At 38.0% G+C, this 19,915-nt stretch overlaps 2 protein-coding genes across 2 annotated transcripts in view; one reads left to right on the forward strand and one right to left on the reverse strand.

Annotated features, from left to right (window-relative positions):
* Positions 1-2,903: 2,903 nt before the first annotated feature.
* On the forward strand, positions 2,904-11,140 carry LOC127942663 (trypsin-1-like). The gene is made up of 6 exons (XM_052538525.1): positions 2,904-3,020; positions 3,401-3,421; positions 3,515-3,680; positions 3,767-4,035; positions 7,411-7,556; positions 10,309-11,140. The coding sequence occupies exons 1-6, from the start codon at positions 2,966-2,968 to the stop codon at positions 10,591-10,593; spliced, it is 942 nt and encodes a 313-aa protein (XP_052394485.1). The 5' UTR covers positions 2,904-2,965; the 3' UTR covers positions 10,594-11,140.
* A 4,646-nt stretch (positions 11,141-15,786) lies between these two features.
* The window catches only part of LOC127943297 (uncharacterized), a 137,995-nt gene continuing 133,866 nt past the window's right edge, over positions 15,787-19,915 (reverse strand). Inside the window, exons 12-15 of the mRNA XM_052539642.1 lie at positions 19,076-19,384; positions 17,631-17,879; positions 17,462-17,545; positions 15,787-17,171 (exon numbers count right to left, since the gene is read on the reverse strand). Of these exons, the coding sequence (XP_052395602.1) occupies positions 17,105-17,171; positions 17,462-17,545; positions 17,631-17,879; positions 19,076-19,384 (709 nt within the window). The 3' untranslated portion in view covers positions 15,787-17,104. The remainder of the gene's footprint in view (positions 17,172-17,461; positions 17,546-17,630; positions 17,880-19,075; positions 19,385-19,915) is intronic.

Genomic DNA, 19,915 nt, shown 5'->3' on the forward strand with positions numbered 1-19,915 from the left:
GCTATATTCGTGGAGTTATGAGTTGGTATTTTTGTGTATGGCACTCAGAAAGCAACAGTATTTAAATAGTATATTTTGGCGAGTCAAGAGCTAAACAAAAAGTCCTGTTTCATTACAAAATACTGTAACTTTTATAAACATTATACTATCACCACAAAATGTTAATTAATATTTATTAAAAGATAAATATTTCATAAAACTACAATTAAATTATATTATTTCTATAGGCTATACAAAAAAGACTAAAAAATAAGGCTGAATAAGCTGATCTATAGCATGTTAAATGATGGTTGCCTGTCTGTGAATGTTACACCCCTCTAAGCTCACAGAAGTGGTTTGACCCAAGTCCTCAGCAGCCAATGACATTGACCCGTTCAAACTGATTTTTAATGCGTACTTCACGTGTACTTCACGTGTATTTAACACGTGAAATACACGTTAAATACACGTTAAATACGCGCTGATTTTTAACACGTAAACAACACGTATTTAACGTGTTAAACACGTGTTGTTTACGCGTGAAATACACGTATTTAACGTGTTGTTGACGCGTTAAAATTCACGTGAATTTGACCCTTTTGGCCTTCCATACAGTTCTGACACACCCACCAAACAAGAGAAAACGCATCTCAAACCCCATTGCACACCGGTGCACGCCGTTTCCAGGAAACATGACGTTCAACACGGAAACCGTAGCAAAACGTTGCGCACCGTTTTGAACTTGAACATGCCCCACACTGTAAAATCTAATAAGCTGGCCTTACTTAAAAAAAGCATGCAAACCGATTGACTTGAAAAAACTATGTAAAGTGAAATAGGAATAGTATTTTGTACTGACAAATGCTTAGTTAGTATAGTTAACTTACACAAGACTTCTAGTAACTAAAAAAGAACTGTAGGGGGTACTTGATCCTTTCATTTAGGTTTACTCATGACTTAGTATAGCTACTCACTGACTCCCAGAATGCATTGTGCAGAATAAATTATGCAGTTGCTTTGTTTTAAAGTTGTTGTTTTTATTTGCCAATTTTATTTGCTGTCTTGTGTCAGGAGAGCAAATAAAATGGCTATTGTTACAATTAATGAAAATAAATTAAATGTAATTGTTACCATTGTTGTGATTCACGTGATGAATGTTTAAGTCGGTGTGCAACTTCAAAAAATTACCACTCACTAATTAAGGATTATATAAAAAGCATATCAAGGTATTTATGAAAAATAAAATCTATAAAAGGTCATTATTAAACACACACAAAAATATGCTATAATTAAAAAATAGGTCATTTTATAAAAGCAATCTATTTTTTTACTTGTCTTTAAAATCAAATAACTCAGATTTCATGATGCATTTTTCCATTAATAGAGATAAAATTATAGTAACATAAATTAAGTTTCAAGTGCCCAACCAAAGGGAACGCTAATCACTATAATGGTATCACCAAGTAAGGTAAATTACTGGATTTTACAGTGCAGGCTTATTTGAAAACTACATGTCATGCAGGGTTGGAACACATTTATACCTCAGGCCCCAGGTGTAAGGCAAAGCTGAAAACTAAGGAAGTGTGACTCAAGCAACATACAAGATTACCCTGAAAGAAATATATCTTCCTTCTGATCTGACAATGTTTTTCACTGCACATACCGGCTTTCTCACATTGTAGAGGTGATTATGTACACAAGTTAGAATGAGGAAAGTACGTGCATGTATTTTCTTTTAGTAGATATCTACCTCATTAATAATTGTATTTGAGATTTTTCAAATCTGGTTTTAAGTCTGCTCATAGCACTGAGTCTGCATTCTTGAGGGTGTTAAACAATATTTATCTCTCCGCTGATTCTGGAGACTCTGTGGTTCTTATTCATTTTTTTAGACCACTCCACACTATTATCCAGACTAAAGTCCTGGGTGGGTCTAAAAGCTACCATACTTCATTGGTTTTGGTTTTCAGTTTCCAGCCTTCGGCTAGTCCAAAACACTGTGGCCAGACTTCTCCTGAAGTGTTGCAAACATGAACACATCACTCCATGCTGGTTCATCAGAGAATAGACTTCAAATCTCTATTATTTTATTTTTTATTTTTATTTTTGATATAAATCTTTACATAACCTAGCTTCTGTCTATCTCTTTAAACTCCTTAATGTATACACTCCATCTAAAAGCTTAAGATCTTGCGACCAGGCTTTGTTGCTAGTTCCACTTGTTAGACTTAAGTGTGCATTTGTGTTGGCAGGGCCACATCATTGGAATATCCTGTCTTTAGAAATTAGAATGACACCACCTCTGTCTGTTTTTAAGTCCTTTCTAAAAACATGTTTGTTTTCCTTAGTGTACTGATTACAGTTATTCTGTAATTTTTAAATGGGTCGTTCTTATTTTTATCTGGTTTGCTTTCTGTGTGTGTGGGTGTGTTTTTTTCTCTTTGGTACAGCACAACATATAGTGGCTGTCTTAAATGTGCTGTATAAATAAAATGTACTAGAACATCTGGTCTTGAGTTTTTAATTTGTTTTTCTTTTTTTTTCTCAGTGATTATGGAAATCACTGTTCAGTGATTATGGAAATTTGCACATTGATTGCATTGTGTCAAAAACACTGTACAGTATTTGTGATTGTATCTATTTCATGATGCATGTGTAAATTAAGTTATGTGGAGAATGGATTGGAGGTGATTTTTCTGTGTTCATGTATGCTGTTTTTATTAAACAATTTCAAAAAGTTTGGGGACAAAATCAACTTTAGTAAAGTGGTGATATGGCCCATCCACATCCAAAAAGGATGCCTCTGAAAAGCTCAGGATACAATTTTTTATTTATTTATTTTTTACCAAAAAAGTATGATTCAGAGATTAATGTACTGTTGGGGGTGGAGACAGAGAACTCTTGATAAATGTTGCGGTTCTTGTTTTTCATCTGATCAGAAAGCTGTGAGTGAAGAAACAGTCAGATCAGATCACAGAACAGAAGGATGAAGTTCAACAGCGCTTTGAGTGTTTCTGTCATCACACTTCTCTACATAACAGGTGAGAGCTTACAAGAAGCCTACAACATGACAAAATTAAATGTAGATTTAATAATTTAATTGTTAATTAACTGACAAGCCATTCAATTCCATTGTAAACACACTTGAAATGTTATGTGCCTCATGATAAAAGCTGGATCTGAAGACTTACAGTTTAATGCTTGAAACTGGTTTTGTAGATGTGTCATGAATGTGAAATCATTTAACAGGTATTTTGGCTAAGACCAGAAACCACATTATTTAGGTTAAATATTCTATTCTCTTATTTTCATGCAAATTGCACCAGCACTGATGCAACAGGAGAACTACAGAAACCAGTTCATCAGCTCTGTCTGGATGACTCTATGTTTACGTTATCTTTATCTTTGTCTTTCCACACAGGCTCACTCTGCCAGTTAGATGGTAAGTTTTCATGATGACTCCAAAACTCACAGATTGTGTATCTTCTGTATCTGAGAGGCATTTTAAGAGGGAAAACGTGTTTTCTATCATCAGTATGTGGTCGAGCTCCTCTCAATAACAAGATTGTTGGAGGGGAGGATGCGACGGCAGGTTCTTGGCCGTGGCAGGTCAGCATTTTTCTCTCCGGCTCAAGTCATAACTGTGGTGGGACTCTCATCAATAAAGACTGGGTGTTATCTGCAGCGCACTGCTTCCAGGAGTATGACGTTTAATGCTTAAATAAAGATTAAGCTATACTTGTATATTTATAATAGTGGGATTAAAGCAGACTCTCTCTATTTGCAGTTTTGTATTGTCTAAAGTTGTGATATACTTCGGTCGTCTGAGCCAGTCCGGCTCAAACCCTGATGAGACGTCTAGGACAGTGATTCAAGTCATTAACCATCCTAACTATGATAGTCGTTCTAATGACAACGATATAGCCCTGGTCCAGCTCTCCTCCTCTGTGACTTTCTCTGATTACATTAAGCCGGTCTGTCTGGCAGCGGCTGGGAGTGTGTTTGGTGGAGGGACAGAGAGCTGGGTCACTGGATGGGGAACACTGCAAGCTGGAGGTGAGTAAACATTTGCTTTCCAGTTAACTGAATGCAAACATCACTGTAAAATGTCTCAGGTTGCGAATGTAACCATGGTTCCCTGAAATGAACCATGGAAGGGAACGAGACACTGCGTCCTCTAAGGGGTGCTTTGGGGAACACCTCGTTGTGACCCGTGTCTGAAGCATACATTGAAAAAACACCAACGAGTTGGCCGGCGACAGCCTCTGACATCACTAATGCTGAGACTATAAACAGGCGAACAGGAGAACACGTCACTCACTTCTTTGTCTGAAGCATGCAGGGAGCTAGAGGACACAGTGTCTCATTCCCTACTCAACCAAGGTAACATTCGTAACCTGAGACGTTCCCTTACAAAGAAACTTTGAACTGCATCCTCTAGGGGTCGCTATGGGGAGCACTATACCCACACCGCCATGCTGAGGGGAGTGCAGGCCAGATTCATGGCGAACACTAAGTACCAACTCTACCATTTCCGTGGGAGTTGCCCCTGGGACGTTTAGACAGCTGTCTGTGACAGTACCCCTTACGGCCAAAAGGCCTAAGCTACATACCCGACTTAATTGTTAGCAATGGCGGAGCTAGAGCTTTATAAATGGGGTGGCCAGTGGGTGGCCAAGGCCAATTCAGGAGGAAAATCAGTACATAACTCCAACGTGGTATAAAAAAATGGGAATTACATAAATTAATACTTTTATTTAACAAAGCTGTTTTAAATTGATAAAGACATTCATAATGTTACAGAACATTTATATTTCAGATAAATGCTGCTCTTCTGAACTTTCTTTTCATCAAAGAAACCTGAAACAATTCTACTCCGCTGTTTTCAAAATGATAATAATAATAACGTTTTTTGAGCAGCAAATTTGAATATTTGCATGATTTCTGAATGATCATGTGATTGTAGTAATGATGCTAAAAATGTATTCAAATAGAATAAATGTATGCCGTGTATGGTTTGCCATTTAAGCCAGATGTATTTCTTGAAGGGGCTTAGATGACAAGGAGGGAGATTAAGAGAGGATGTCTCCCTCGGAGAAAGAAAGCCCTTTCTACAGGGGGCATCCTCTCAGAGCCGTTTTCGTGCATTGCCTCGATGTCGGCATAACTCTTATGCCAAAACCAATGGATGTGAGAAGAAAACGACCTCTTCCATTTCTTTTTGATCTCTGTATGGAGATCAGGCAGAAATTGAAGGCTCACCTGAGGTGGAGGGCTATGGTCAGAGAGAGTTGAATCCTTTATTCAAACGAGTCGTTCAAAAATCCTAATTCATTTGACCTGGCAAACGACTCTTAGCCTACTTGAATCATTTTCTCAAAACGCGTGTTTGCTTGGAGACGTAGCGGGTTCTGCTGTTTGTTCTGTTCTCTTGGACGGAGCAAAAACAATGTAGCCTATCTATAAAAGTTACTCAGTAACTTTATTGAACTGTTGTATAAATGTCGCATTATCAAAGGCTCGTGTTCTAGCTAAATAAATAGACCTACATTTTTTGTTTTTCTTTCTTTTTATTTTTCATTTTGATGTTATTTCTATTGTGATAGCAGTGGAGAGAGCACTGAAAACACTTAAGAGCACATAATTTAGAGAACACATTTATAGAAATGATTTTTCTCTGTAAAGCAATGAGGCGTGAACATATGAGAAGATTTTTCTAAATGTGCGCTCTTTTGGACTAAGACTAACTGAAGTGGTTTAAAGTGGCTGATCGCAATGGAGTTGATGCGGATCAAAACGCATGTTATTCTTTGAGAAATACAGATAAATATCAGGTTGTGCCGTTTGATTATAGAAACTCTCAGTTGGAGGATATTAAGGGCCAAATGGGGATTTTATTCCGTGCTCCCATCTGCCTTTCAAACTATTAAAAGGGGCCCCATGGGTCCTTAAGTCTTAAAACGTCTTAAATTAAATTTTCGATCTTTAAGGTCTGAAAATGTATTGAAATCTGTAATTTCGGATAAGGAGGCCTTTAATTTCAAGTGGAACCTTAAATTTCATGTCAGACTCATCATCTGTTGTTTTTTATTGATTTATTTAAAAGCGTTATTTGACCAGCATAATATTAATACAGAGCTTATTTAGTATTAGGCAATATAGCAATATATGATTGATATGATAGTACATACTTTTCTAGTTTCATTAATGGATGAATCAGCATTTTTTGAACGAATCTTTTGAATTAATGATTCAATAAAACATTGTAGTTTATACACACACAGTCAACCATGTCAGGGTTGTAAGGTGAATCAGCACTAGGTATAAAAGTTATCATGTCCCTGTGACCTGTGTTGCGCTATGCTTTGCCACACAATTCTGTGTCGTTTCACGCTGAACATTTTCAGTTTTTTTTTTGTTGTGGTAAAGTCTTACATTTTCATTTTAGAGGACTTAAAAAATGTCTTAAAAGTAATACAATTTGCTGTTAAAAATGTAATTTACTTAAAATAAATGCAAGTAACAAGCTAAAATTTCTGGAAGTGAAAGTTAGCCTACATTTCAGATGACAAGTGTGGTGAAACTAAAATTTCTACCTTACAAGGAAGTCTCTCTGTGATGTAGGCTATATAAACTCAATCAGATACTGTACTATGGCAGAGAAACTCGGAAACGCATAGACGTGGCATTAATGCATCTTCTCAAAGTTTCTCTCCTGACATATAAGAACAAAGGTTTTCTTGGCAAGATAACTGGTGTCCGGTCCCGTGAATCAAATAAAAATGGGGGAAAGGCTTAATTCCAAGTCTACATTTGTAATAGGCCTATGAGATGATTAATTCATGATTCAAAAGTGTAACAGTTGTTACTCAACCAGAGTAATACTTTATAAAAACGTTCCCGCGAAGGTAAAATTGCGAGTGTTTATTTGCTGCCTTTTAAAATTTCAGTTTATTCTCTCTATTTTGTAATCTGTCGCCACGCTGCGACTCATTTAGAGCGATTGAAAGCTGGTAGCAGGGGCGGACTGGGACCAAAAATTGGCCCTGGACCTCGGGGCCCACAGCAGCCCATCACATCCCACATCATAACACATTGGCTCATTAATGTGCAGTATCATTTTTAACATCATTTATACCATACAAATATAACACAATACAAAAATAAATGCTATTTAAACATTTATTTTAAGTAACAACATATATTGGGTCATACTTGTAAAACAAAGGGAAACAAACAGAAGAACATTAAGACAGACAACATTATTCATATAAAACTATTAAGACAGCATATCAGCTATTCAGGGGTACGCAAATCTGGAGCGAGCGATCCCTAGAGGACACAGTTCGAAGTTCCCTTGAAAGGAACTCAACAGTTTACCTAGAAATGTTTTTTAAAGCTATAATATTCGTCGTCTGATCTGTGTCACAGGCAGCGTTCCTGACATACTGCAGCAGGTGATGATACCAGTTGTGAATAACAGTGCCTGTGCTAAAGCTTATGAAGGGATGTACACAATTACGGGCAATATGGTTTGTGCTGGATTGTTAAATCAGGGAGGAAAAGATTCATGTCAGGTAAGTTATTCATTCAAAAAAAAATCATTTTTAATCCAAATCAAATCTCACCTGCAAACTTTACACTAATACACGTCTAATTTCTTAATTACTTGGTCTAAAAGGGTTGCCCCTATTCTCTTAATGATTAATCGGTGTGTTTTGGCTGTAAGGTCCCATAAACCAATCATAGTCTCATTTCCTATTCCCTTAAAAAACCTGTTGCGTTCGCATCATGGCAGATTTGCTATATACATGGTGAAATTTGCAAGCAGAAAAACTGAGTGCTTCTCTAGTGAGGGAACAGATCTGCTCATGTGCGAAAGTCTGATACATGCAAAGACTATACATGATGACATTTAGGTATTTTTACTTTTATATAAACCATTTTTTAATTTATGTTCCCAATAATAATCTTTTACATTTTAGTCCTTTATTTACTTACAGTATTGTTCAAAATAATAGCAGTACAATGTGACTAACCAGAATAATCAAGGTTTCTCGTATATTTTTTTATTGCTACGTGGCAAACAAGTTACCAGTAGGTTCAGTAGATTCTCAGAAAACAAATGAGACCCAGCATTCATGATATGCACGCTCTTAAGGCTGTGCAATTGGGCAATTAGTTGAATTAGTTGAAAGGGGTGTGTTCAAAAAAATAGCAGTGTGGCATTCAATCACTGAGGTCATCAATTTTGTGAAGAAACAGGTGTGAATCAGGTGGCCCCTATTTAAGGATGAAGCCAACACTTGTTGAACATGCATTTGAAAGCTGAGGAAAATGGGTCGTTCAAGACATTGTTCAGAAGAACAGCGTACTTTGATTAAAAAGTTGATTAGAGAGGGGAAAACCTATAAAGAGGTGCAAAAAATGATAGGCTGTTCAGCTAAAATGATCTCCAATGCTTTAAAATGGAGAGCAAAACCAGAGAGACGTGGAAGAAAACGGAAGACAACCATCAAAATGGATAGAAGAATAACCAGAATGGCAAAGGCTCAGCCAATGATCACCTCCAGGATGATCAAAGACAGTCTGGAGTTACCTGTAAGTACTGTGACAGTTAGAAGACGTCTGTGTGAAGCTAATCTATTTTCAAGAATCCCCCGCAAAGTCCCTCTGTTAAAAAAAAGGCATGTGCAGAAGAGGTTACAATTTGCCAAAGAACACATCAACTGGCCTAAAGAGAAATGGAGGAACATTTTGTGGACTGATGAGAGTAAAATTGTTCTTTATGGGTCCAAGGGCCACAGGCAGTTTGTGAGACGACCCCCAAACTCTGAATTCAAGCCACAGTACACAGTGAAGACAGTGAAGCATGGAGGTGCAAGCATCATGATATGGGCATGTTTCTCCTACTATGGTGTTGGGCCTATTTATCGCATACCAGGGATCATGGATCAGTTTGCATATGTTAAAATACTTGAAGAGGTCATGTTGCCCTATGCTGAAGAGGACATGCCCTTGAAATGGTTGTTTCAACAAGACAATGACCCAAAACACACTAGTAAACGGGCAAAGTCTTGGTTCCAAACCAACAAAATTAATGTTATGGAGTGGCCAGCCCAATCTCCAGACCTTAATCCAATTGAGAACTTGTGGGGTGATATCAAAAATGCTGTTTCTGAAGCAAAACCAAGAAATGTGAATGAATTGTGGAATGTTGTTAAAGAATCATGGAGTGGAATAACAGCTGAGAGGTGCCACAAGTTGGTTGACTCCATGCCACACAGATGTCAAGCAGTTTTAAAAAACTGTGGTCATACAACTAAATATTAGTTTAGTGATTCACAGGATTGCTAAATCCCAGAAAAAAAAAAATGTTTGTACAAAATAGTTTTGAGTTTGTACAGTCAAAGGTAGACACTGCTATTTTTTTGAACACACCCCTTTCAACTAATTGCCCAATTGCACAGCCTTAAGAGCGTGCATATCATGAATGCTGGGTCTTGTTTGTTTTCTGACAATCTACTGAACCTACTGGTAACTTGTTTGCCACGTAGCAATAAAAAATATACTAAAAACCTTGATTATTCTGGTTAGTCACATTGTACTGCTATTATTTTGAACAATACTGTATATTTTAATGTCTGTGTGATGACATTGTGCACCCGCCTATAGGCACATATTACTAACACACTCTTTAAAAAAAAAATAATAATAATAATAATATAATATATTAATATATATATTACACAATTGACTTTAGACCACATTACAGTTGGTCAATAGCGCAGTCTATTTCAGTTGTTCAAAATAGCAAAGCACTAACATTGCGGCTGAACACAGCTCTATATGGGGGCACACATGCATTTGCTATTCCACAATGTGGCGCAGGACGTGAAAATGATAACTACGTTGGGCTATAACTTAATAGCAAATTCATAAGCAAACTTAATAGAAAAATAAATACTTACACATACATTGGTGTGATATGGGAACTATTTAAAATGAAAGAAACCATATTTGGAAAGAAAAATATATATTTGAAGTGTAATTTGGGACCTTTACAGCAAGGCAGGCAAATATGATCAAAATGTTTTAGCTTCATTTTTAGGATGCGTGTCGAACACTTGGTTTTCGCAAAACTGAACAGATTTCAACTCTCGGTGACGAGAAAAATGCTCAGCACTCCCAATCGAAACAATTGAAAAAGGCACAGCTGGAATACTTTTAACACTGAACTACTGCACTACACTATTGCATACTTGTGTTTATTACAGTTGTTCACTGTATACTGTCAGAGATATAAATGTTGAATGTGTCTCAATACAGGGAGACTCTGGAGGTCCAATGGTCAGCAAGAACGGCTCCCTGTGGATTCAGTCTGGCGTTGTGAGTTTTGGTCAAGGATGTGCTGACCCCAAATATCCTGGTGTGTACGCCAGAGTATCTGAGTATCAGGACTGGATCAAGTCTTTAACAGGCAGCAACCCGCCTGGATTTGTTGCATTTGTTCAAACATCCAACTCCAACTTCGGAAGCGTTCCCAGCCTCCTCTTACTCCCCCTTTCTCTCACAGTCTCCCTCATTCCTTTCTCCCTTTTTTTCACTTCTTAAAGATCTCTTGAACAGTAAGCCTCAGGTTCGATTGATGAAGAGGACAGTTGTGCTGTACATGCACTCATAAATATGAGAAAACAGCCATTGTATCGTTAGATTTGTCATTTATTCTGTTTTTAATGTACTATTCTTGATAAGCTCTTTTTGACACTATAAGATGATAATTAAGTTCAGCATGCTTCTGTCCTTTTTTTTAAATAACAAAAACAATATTTTTTGGTGTATATGTATGATTACCAATATAGGTTCTGAAGTTCTGCATTATTTGTTGAAAATGTGAGTGTTACTATGCTGTAATCACACGGTCTAAACAGAACAAACACAAAAGAAGGAACTGAGTTGGGGTATTTTCTCTCGCTGTCTCTCTCTCTTTCATACTGTCCTAAAATTGTTATGTAAAGCCTGATTCAGGTTTTTTAAGATTCATTGATGAATACAAAGTAAAAATAAAAAGTGAAAAAAGGCTTAATATTTCATAAATATGTTGTAATATTATACATTCCTTTACTGTCACTTTTGATCAATCTATGCATCCTCGCTGAATAAACATATTAATGACCTAAAAAACCTTTAAACAGCTGTGCCCACAAATATATGAAGCAACACAACTACTTTGATCGCAGCAATAAATAACGTCTTACAATATATTCATGTAGAAAAAGGTATTTTAAATTACAATAATGTTTTATAATATAACTGAATATGATTTTATTACTATTTTATTCTTATTTTTGTCTTGCTGAGCTGAAGAGACTTCTTTCAAAAACATCTTTCTGTGCACAATAGATTTATACATTTCAAATTTGATAGAGAGGTGTACGGATGTTTTTTGTGTGTGTGATCATTCTCTGAATCACCTGTGTGCACAATTGAGAAATGATCATAAGATCAAATGTAGGATGGTGTCAGGCCCGTATCTGTAGTGTTAGTAGCTAGATACAAAGCACAAAGCATTTTTAGCACAAGCCCATACTTGAACACCATTCATATGAAATAGTTTTTTTCTTACTAAACTGTAGGTCAATTTATTGATCAATTTTCAAATTTCTTAAACTGAGATCTTGCCGGATTTGCAATGAATGGAAGAAGGGATACCGGTCTGTAGTTTTCAAGAAGCGCTGGATTTAGAGATGGTTTCTTGAGCAGTGGGCTTACCTGAGCCTGCTTGAATGCTGAGGGAAATGTTCCAGAGAGAAGAGAGGAGTTGATAACGTGAGTAAGTGAAGGTATGACTGAAGAAGAGATCGCTTGAAGGAGGTGAGTGGGGATCGGATCAAGTGGACAAGTAGTAGGATGATTGGAGAGGAGAAGTTTGGAGACGTTCATCTCTGAGAGTGGGGAGAAGGAGGATAAAGAGTGTGCATCGGTCATTGTGAAGTTGTCTTCAGTCTGCGGTGTGGAGAATTGTTCACTGATGGATCTCGTCTCATTTGTGAAGAAAGCTGCAAAGTCGTCCGCTGTAAGAGTCGATGGAGGAGGTGGAGGCGGCGGATTAAGAAGAGAAGAGAAAGTCTTGAAGAGTGTCCGAGCGTCACAGGAGCTGTTCATTTTGTTGTGGTAGTAGGATGTTTTAGCTGTGAAGACATCTGCAGAGAAGGAAGAGAGGAGAGATTGATACACACTGAGGTCCGTAGAGTTTCTTGATTTCTGCCATTTCCTCTCTGCAGCCCTGAGTTCCTGCCGCAGATACAAAAAAAAGTGAAACCAAATGAGTCAGATGTTTTTTCTTTGCTGACTTATAAGAGTCAAAGCATCTCAAGAGAAGAAGAAGAGTAGAAGTGGAAAAGCACAAGAAAACAGTTTACTGCACTGTTCTGTGAAACTCTTCCCACATTGATCACATTCACGAGGTTTCTCTCCAGTCTGGATCCTCATGTGTCTCTTAGGGTCTGTTTTTGCTTTTCCCGCACTGATCACATGTGAACAGCTTCTCTCCAGTGTGGATTTGTATGTGTCTTTTATGTTTTGCAGAGTCCATGAAAGAATTGATCACACATGAACAGAGAGTGAATGTACATTTACTGCTGTTTTTTTGCATTAGTCTGACCATATATACATCAAAATTTGATTGAATTTTTGTTCTGAACAATCATGTTGTTCTGAAAAGGAGGTAACAAACATCCATAGGCTCCATAGGAGCGTTCCCTAAATTACGACCCCTACTGGCAACAGGAGATATGCTACAGAAATGTTCCCCTAAATGCATTGTGGGTTTATTTTAATATGCTTGCCATTTAAAAAAAATAAAAAAAACATTTTAAAATATTTGGATCACAAATAATTTCTAACACTGTCTCAACATGTATGTATTAAAACAACAACAACAACATTTTCCTTTTTCTGTATTTCAGCTGAAAGGGAAGACCAAAGGTCTGTCAAACTCTTGTCAAACCAGTCTGGTTTGTGGAGAGGGATGAATTTGACCATCTTGTGTGTTTGCAGAGAAAACCAAAAGCTGCCAAAAGAGTCGATCTGAGCACCTCGACAGAACTTTACTGCAGTTACATTTTGCACCGAATTTGATGTTTTTAAACTGTTTTACATACCCCACGACCCCATTAGTACAAGCCCTGTGCTATGTCAAAGTATTAATAACTCAAACAATTTCAACAAATTCATATGATATTGTACAAACCTCTCCAGCTTTTCCTCCTGCTGTCATTGACCATCGCCTCAACTCTCATTGTAAGTAGTCAGAGCGGAAAGGCTTGGCATTGTGGTTAATGTGCTGTAACTACAGATACCACAGAAAAACAGTTATTATGGTAAAAACAATATATATGGTAAGTGTTGTGGTCTGGGCATTTCACATTCGTTGAATGGCATTCACAGCAGATTTGTAAAGAAAACGTCAGACCATAAAAAAAAATAGTTTACACACCTGGACAAGAACGTTGGGTCACTCCTCCTTTTTTTGTGTGGTAACGATGGTAATGACATCATAGAAGACGACACACCCGACAAACGAGCCCTTGATTTAAAACATCATTATAGTTCGTAATACGCTGCTTGCACAAACGAACTCTGTGGTGTTTTATAGGAGGAGCACAGTCTCCATCAGGAACAACAGGGCCGTAGATCTGCCTGTGGGAGGGTGAGAGGGTCACCTCAACAGATGAGGGCTCTGGTCACCAGGACACCCCTCCAGACGACCCTGCTCATCACTGAAGTATAATACTGGTGAACACAAACACAAGGCACTTCAACAGCTTCTCATCTCTCTTTCTAGAAGATGTTGAGATGCTCGTACAGTATTGTTCAAAATAATAGCAGTACAATGTGACTAACCAGAATAATCAAGGTTTTTCGTATATTTTTTTATTGCTACGTGGCAAACAAGTTACCAGTAGGTTCAGTAGATTGTCAGAAAACAAATGAGACCCAGCATTCATGATATGCACGCTCTTAAGGCTGTGCAATTGGGCAATTAGTTGAATTAGTTGAAAGGGATGTGTTCAAAAAAATAGCAGTGTGGCATTCAATCACTGAGGTCATCAATTTTGTGAAGAAACAGGTGTGAATCAGGTGGCCCCTATTTAAGGATGAAGCCAACACTTGTTGAACATGCATTTGAAAGCTGAGGAAAATGGGTCGTTCAAGACATTGTTCAGAAGAACAGCGTACTTTGATTAAAATGTTGATTAGAGAGGGGAAAACCTATGAAGAGGTGCAAAAAATGATAGGCTGTTCAGCTAAAATGATCTCCAATGCCTTAAAATGGAGAGCAAAACCAGAGAGACGTGGAAGAAAACGGAAGACAACCATCAAAATGGATAGAAGAATAACCAGAATGGCAAAGGCTCAGCCAATGATCACCTCCAGGATGATCAAAGACAGTCTGGAGTTACCTGTAAGTACTGTGACAGTTAGAAGACGTCTGTGTGAAGCTAATCTATTTTCAAGAATCCCCCGCAAAGTCCCTCTGTTAAAAAAAGGCATGTGCAGAAGAGGTTACAATTTGCCAAAGAACACATCAACTGGCCTAAAGAGAAATGGAGGAACATTTTGTGGACTGATGAGAGTAAAATTGTTCTTTTTGGGTCCAAGGGCCACAAGCAGTTTGTGAGACGACCCCCAAACTCTGAATTCAAGCCACAGTACACAGTGAAGACAGTGAAGCATGGAGGTGCAAGCATCATGATATGGGCATGTTTCTCCTACTATGGTGTTGGGCCTATTTATCGCATACCAGGGATCATGGATCAGTTTGCATATGTTAAAATACTTGAAGAGGTCATATTGCCCTATGCTGAAGAGGACATGCCCTTGAAATGGTTGTTTCAACAAGACAATGACCCAAAACACACTAGTAAACGGGCAAAGTCTTGGTTCCAAACCAACAAAATTAATGTTATGGAGTGGCCAGCCCAATCTCCAGACCTTAATCCAATTGAGAACTTGTGGGGTGATATCAAAAATGCTGTTTCTGAAGCAAAACCAAGAAATGTGAATGAATTGTGGAATGTTGTTAAAGAATCAAGGAGTGGAATAACAGCTGAGAGGTGCCACAAGTTGGTTGACTCCATGCCACACAGATGTCAAGCAGTTTTAAAAAACTGTGGTCATACAACTAAATATTAGTTTAGTGATTCACAGGATTGCTAAATCCCAGAAAAAAAAAATGTTTGTACAAAATAGTTTTGAGTTTGTACAGTCAAAGGTAGACACTGCTATTTTTTTGAACACACCCCTTTCAACTAATTGCCCAATTGCACAGCCTTAAGAGCGTGCATATCATGAATGCTGGGTCTTGTTTGTTTTCTGACAATCTACTGAACCTACTGGTAACTTGTTTGCCACGTAGCAATAAAAAATATACTAAAAACCTTGATTATTCTGGTTAGTCACATTGTACTGCTATTATTTTGAACAATACTGTATGTTCTGTCAGCACTCAGCCATACTGAGATTAGCAACACATTCAACATCCAGCTGAAAAACACTGAGCGATTGGAGCCAGTATCCTAATCATCCGACCGCCCCACGAGCATCTCCATCAGTTCATCCTCTATCTCTAGATTAGAATATTGCTCAAAATAACTGCTGAAATCAGATGAACAATGTTCAGTCGCTTTGAATTCAGACAAACTCAAGAGTCTGATGACTGAATCCAGTGCACAAGGAGAAATAAAGCATCACATAAAACAGTATAGATCATGATTACCATTGAACATTTTTACAATGATTGAACAACTAGGAAAAGTAAAACATTGTTTTATGAATGCATGTTGGATATCAGATGAATATGCATGTTTTATTTCATACAGATAAAATACAGATATACAGAATACAGACGCAATCCACTACATTAACAGTTTAACAGTTTGTGACCATATCCACATATTAATTAGGAAAGTAACAGTGTCAAAAAGGACGAAGGGTCCAGGGAACATCTGCAGTAACATTGTGATATTTCCTGCTGCCTAACGAGCCAAACATTTCAGTCACAGGAACGAGGTAAGTGTGATTTCCTGAGTATAAAGTCTCTCTTGTATTGTGTTTACAGTAAACAGTAAGCAGTAACTAAACCAGCATACTATCATTTAAAAAACATTGCAAGAATTAGATGTTTTGTTTCCAGTCAAGACTTGGAGAAACTTGTTCATGCCTTTATCACCAGCAGGGTGGACTATTGTAATGGGCTCCTCACCGGCCTTCCCAAAAAGACCGTTAGACAGCTGCAGCTCATCCAGAACACTGCTGCCAGGATTCTGACTAGAACCAGAAAATCTGATTATATCACACCAGTCCTCAGGTCCTTACAGTGGCTTCCAGTTACATTTAGGATTGATTTTAAAGTACTTTTACTCGTATATAAGTCACTAAATGATTTTACATGCAGATTGCTCTTTTTAGATGTTTTCCTATGTGATTGATGAATGATGAACTGCCTTTAACTATCATTTTGCATTATTGACACACTATTTTCTTAATGAATCTTGTTCAGTTGCTTTGACGCAATATATTTTGTTTAAAGCGCTATATAAATAAAGGTGACTTGATAAATAAAGATTAAAAATAAAAGATATAAGTCACTCCACAGTCTATTCAGATTATGCTGATAACATCATAGCACTAAACTCGAAAGAGAAATTGAATGCTGATAAACTTTACAAAACTATTTTTCAATGATTTGTCAGTGATAAAATACAAGTCCAGTAAAAACCAAATCAACTGAAAGTCTCTGCACTGGATATTTCAACCCGATCTCACAGCAATTCGTACATTTTTCACAAGGTGACTTATTCGTACGACCACACTCATACAAATTCATGTCAAATCGTACGTATTTTATGAGTTGCGCAATTCATATGAATTTGTACGAATGACCTACACCTAACCCCCTCCCCTAAACCTAACCGTCACTGGGGTCGTATAAAATCATACGAGTGAGGTCGTACAAATTCGTACGAATAAGCCACCTCGTAAAATACGTACGAATTGGTCGTAAGATAGCGTTGGGATATTTTCATCATATTGTTTGTTGATTCCAGAGAGTTTACTGACATCACCAGATCTCAAATCGCAGGTCTGTGCTGAAGAGCTGTCTGGATTCAATTCTGTTGTTGAAGAGCCTACAAAGACACACACACACACACACACACACACACAGACACACACACACACACACACACACCTTTAAGTCACTTTGGATGAAAGAATCTGATAAATGAAAAACACACTTAACACATAATAACATTAATGATTTGCTCACCAGTGAGCATGTCAATATAAACTATGAAGAATAAATTAATAAAAAGTAGCAACAACCTGCTCTTTAATTTAAGAGGAAGAAAAACACTTTAACCCATGTTTTAATAAGTTTAAATAACTGTGTGCTACATCGTGACACTCAGACACACACCTTACTGTCTTTATGTTACTGTTGTGAGAGATGATACTGTAGATTTTCTCAGCCCCAGCGTCAGAGATGCTGTTTCCACTGAAACTGTGGTCAAACAAACAAACCAGGAATGTAAGAACTATCACATTATACTTGAGACATGTATACTGGGAGTTTATCAGTCACTCACTCAATGATTTGAGCTTTGTGGAGGTTTGGGAGCAGCAGATCCAGACTGTGATCTGTGAGATGGCACTGACTCAGATCCAGTTCTGTCAGTCCTTCAGAATACTCCAGAATCAGCTCCAGACCTCTACAGACCTGCGGATCCAGCGGAGTCTGACTGAGATCCAGCTCTTCACCCAGAGCTTGAGAGAGAGACGGGGCTTCGTCAGGCCTCACATGAGCCAGAAACTGAAGCAGCAGAGGTTTATCACAGCTGAAAGACAGAGCAAGAGATGCCTTATATACTAGGGCTGGGAAACATATTGATATCTCCATATTCTCATTTTTACGGAACAATATCGATTCTTAAATCCTAAGAATCTATAAGTCTAGCCTGTTTTCAGTTAATGGATGGGAAGTTGAAGGGCACTTCTCATCCAATATATCACAATATGCATTGTGCTTTGGTACATTTAATATGAAACAAAGTCTCAGATTTCAAATTCTCTCTATTTTATTACAGTATTCAAACAATAAATGCTGTTCTGGAGCTTGTTTAATGTGGAGTGTCAGATCGCTGTATCAATCAATCAATCACCTTTATTTATATAGTGCTTTAAACAAAATACATTGCGTCAAAGCAACTGAGCAACATTCATTAGGAAAACAGTGTCTCAATAATGCAAAATGATAGTTAAAGGCAGTTCATCATTGAATTCAGTGATGTCATCTCTGTTCAGTTGAAATAGTGTCTGTTTTTATTTGCAATCAAGTCATTGATATCGCTGTAGATGAAGTGACCCCAACTAAGCAAGCCAGAGGCGACAGCGGCAAGGAACCCGAAACTCCATCGGTGACAGAATGGAGAAAAAAACCTTGGGAGAAACCAGGCTCAGTTGGGGGGTCAGTTCTCCTCTGACCAGACGAAACCAGTAGTTCAATTCCAGGCTGCAGCAAAGTCAGATTGTGCAGAAGAATCATCTGCACAATCTGTGCTGTAGCACATCAGATCAAGAGACTCAGCAGCACGTGAACTGATCCTCCACATTAATAACAGCTTCAGCACAAATAATCATGACTAAACATCTGCAGGTTAAAAGAAAGTCCAACTTTACAATCCGTATCCTGTGTCTTGTAACCTCTCTATCAGTGTTTGCTCTGTGCAAAGACGTTAATATAAAGACTGTTAACATTGTCGCATACAAATCAGTCAGTTTTAACCCTCAATATCATAGTAATGTAGTACCAGCTGACTCTCATTTATATGTTACAGCATTAGTTGAGAGATTTTTTTTCTTGGAGAAAATTTGTCATGTGTAGCTGATATATATCCAATATAATCGATACTGAATCGAATCGAAAGCTTTTTAATGAGAACGGAATGATGAAATTTGTGTCAAAACAAACCCCTATTATCTGGAGTGCTTTTATATTGGATCTGTGTGAATGTGATCTGTTGGTGTTTCTCACCAGAGCTGAACAGAGTGTAACACTGGGAACAGCTGATCCATTCCAGCTGTATGAATCTCACAGTCCTGCAGAATCAGCCGTGTCTTTGTTTCTGAATGAGCTCTCTGAATGACTCTGGACATCACACGGCAGTCTTCAGCGGTCAGATGTAGAGGCTCTGAGTCTGTGTTTGCTGTCAGATCCAGAGCAGAGCGGCAGGAGAAGTCCAGCTTGTGCTGAAGGACAGAGAGCAGAACAGCTGCTGTTTCCTGCTGGACATCAGACACACTGCAGCAGTGAAGCATCTTCAGTAACAGCAGCCTGTCAACACTGAACACAGACAAACACTAGATCAGGACAGATCCTGTAACATCAGACGAACACTAGATCAGGACAGATCCTGTAACATCAGTAACAGCAGACCGTCAACACTGAACACAGATGAACACTAGATCAGGACAGATCCTGTAACATCAGTAACAGCAGACCGTCAACACTGAACACAGACGAACACTAGATCAGGACAGATTCTGTAACATCAGAGGAACACTAGATCAGAACAGATTCTGTAACATCAGACGAACACTAGATCAGGACAGATCCTGTAACATCAGACGAACACTGGATCAGGACAGATTCTGTAACATCAGAGGAACACTAGATCAGGACAGATTCTGTAACATCAGACGAACACTGGATCAGGACAGATTCTGTAACATCAGACGAACACTAGATCAGGACAGATCCTGTAACATCAGACGAACACTGGATCAGGACAGATTCTGTAACATCAGAGGAACACTAGATCAGGACAGATTCTGTAACATCAGACGAACACTAGATCAGGACAGATTCTGTAAC

Source organism: Carassius gibelio, chromosome A3, assembly GCF_023724105.1.
Source record: "Carassius gibelio isolate Cgi1373 ecotype wild population from Czech Republic chromosome A3, carGib1.2-hapl.c, whole genome shotgun sequence".
NCBI lineage: Eukaryota > Metazoa > Chordata > Actinopteri > Cypriniformes > Cyprinidae > Carassius > Carassius gibelio.

Coding starts and splice junctions, on each gene's coding strand:
- LOC127942663 (XM_052538525.1), top strand. CDS start 2,966: ATGAAGTTCAACAGCGCTTTGAGTGTTTCTGTCATCACACTTCTCTAC. Junction 3,422..3,514: donor CTCACTCTGCCAGTTAGATG/GTAAGTTTTCAT, acceptor TTCTATCATCAG/TATGTGGTCGAGCTCCTCTC. Junction 7,557..10,308: donor GAGGAAAAGATTCATGTCAG/GTAAGTTATTCA, acceptor GTCTCAATACAG/GGAGACTCTGGAGGTCCAAT.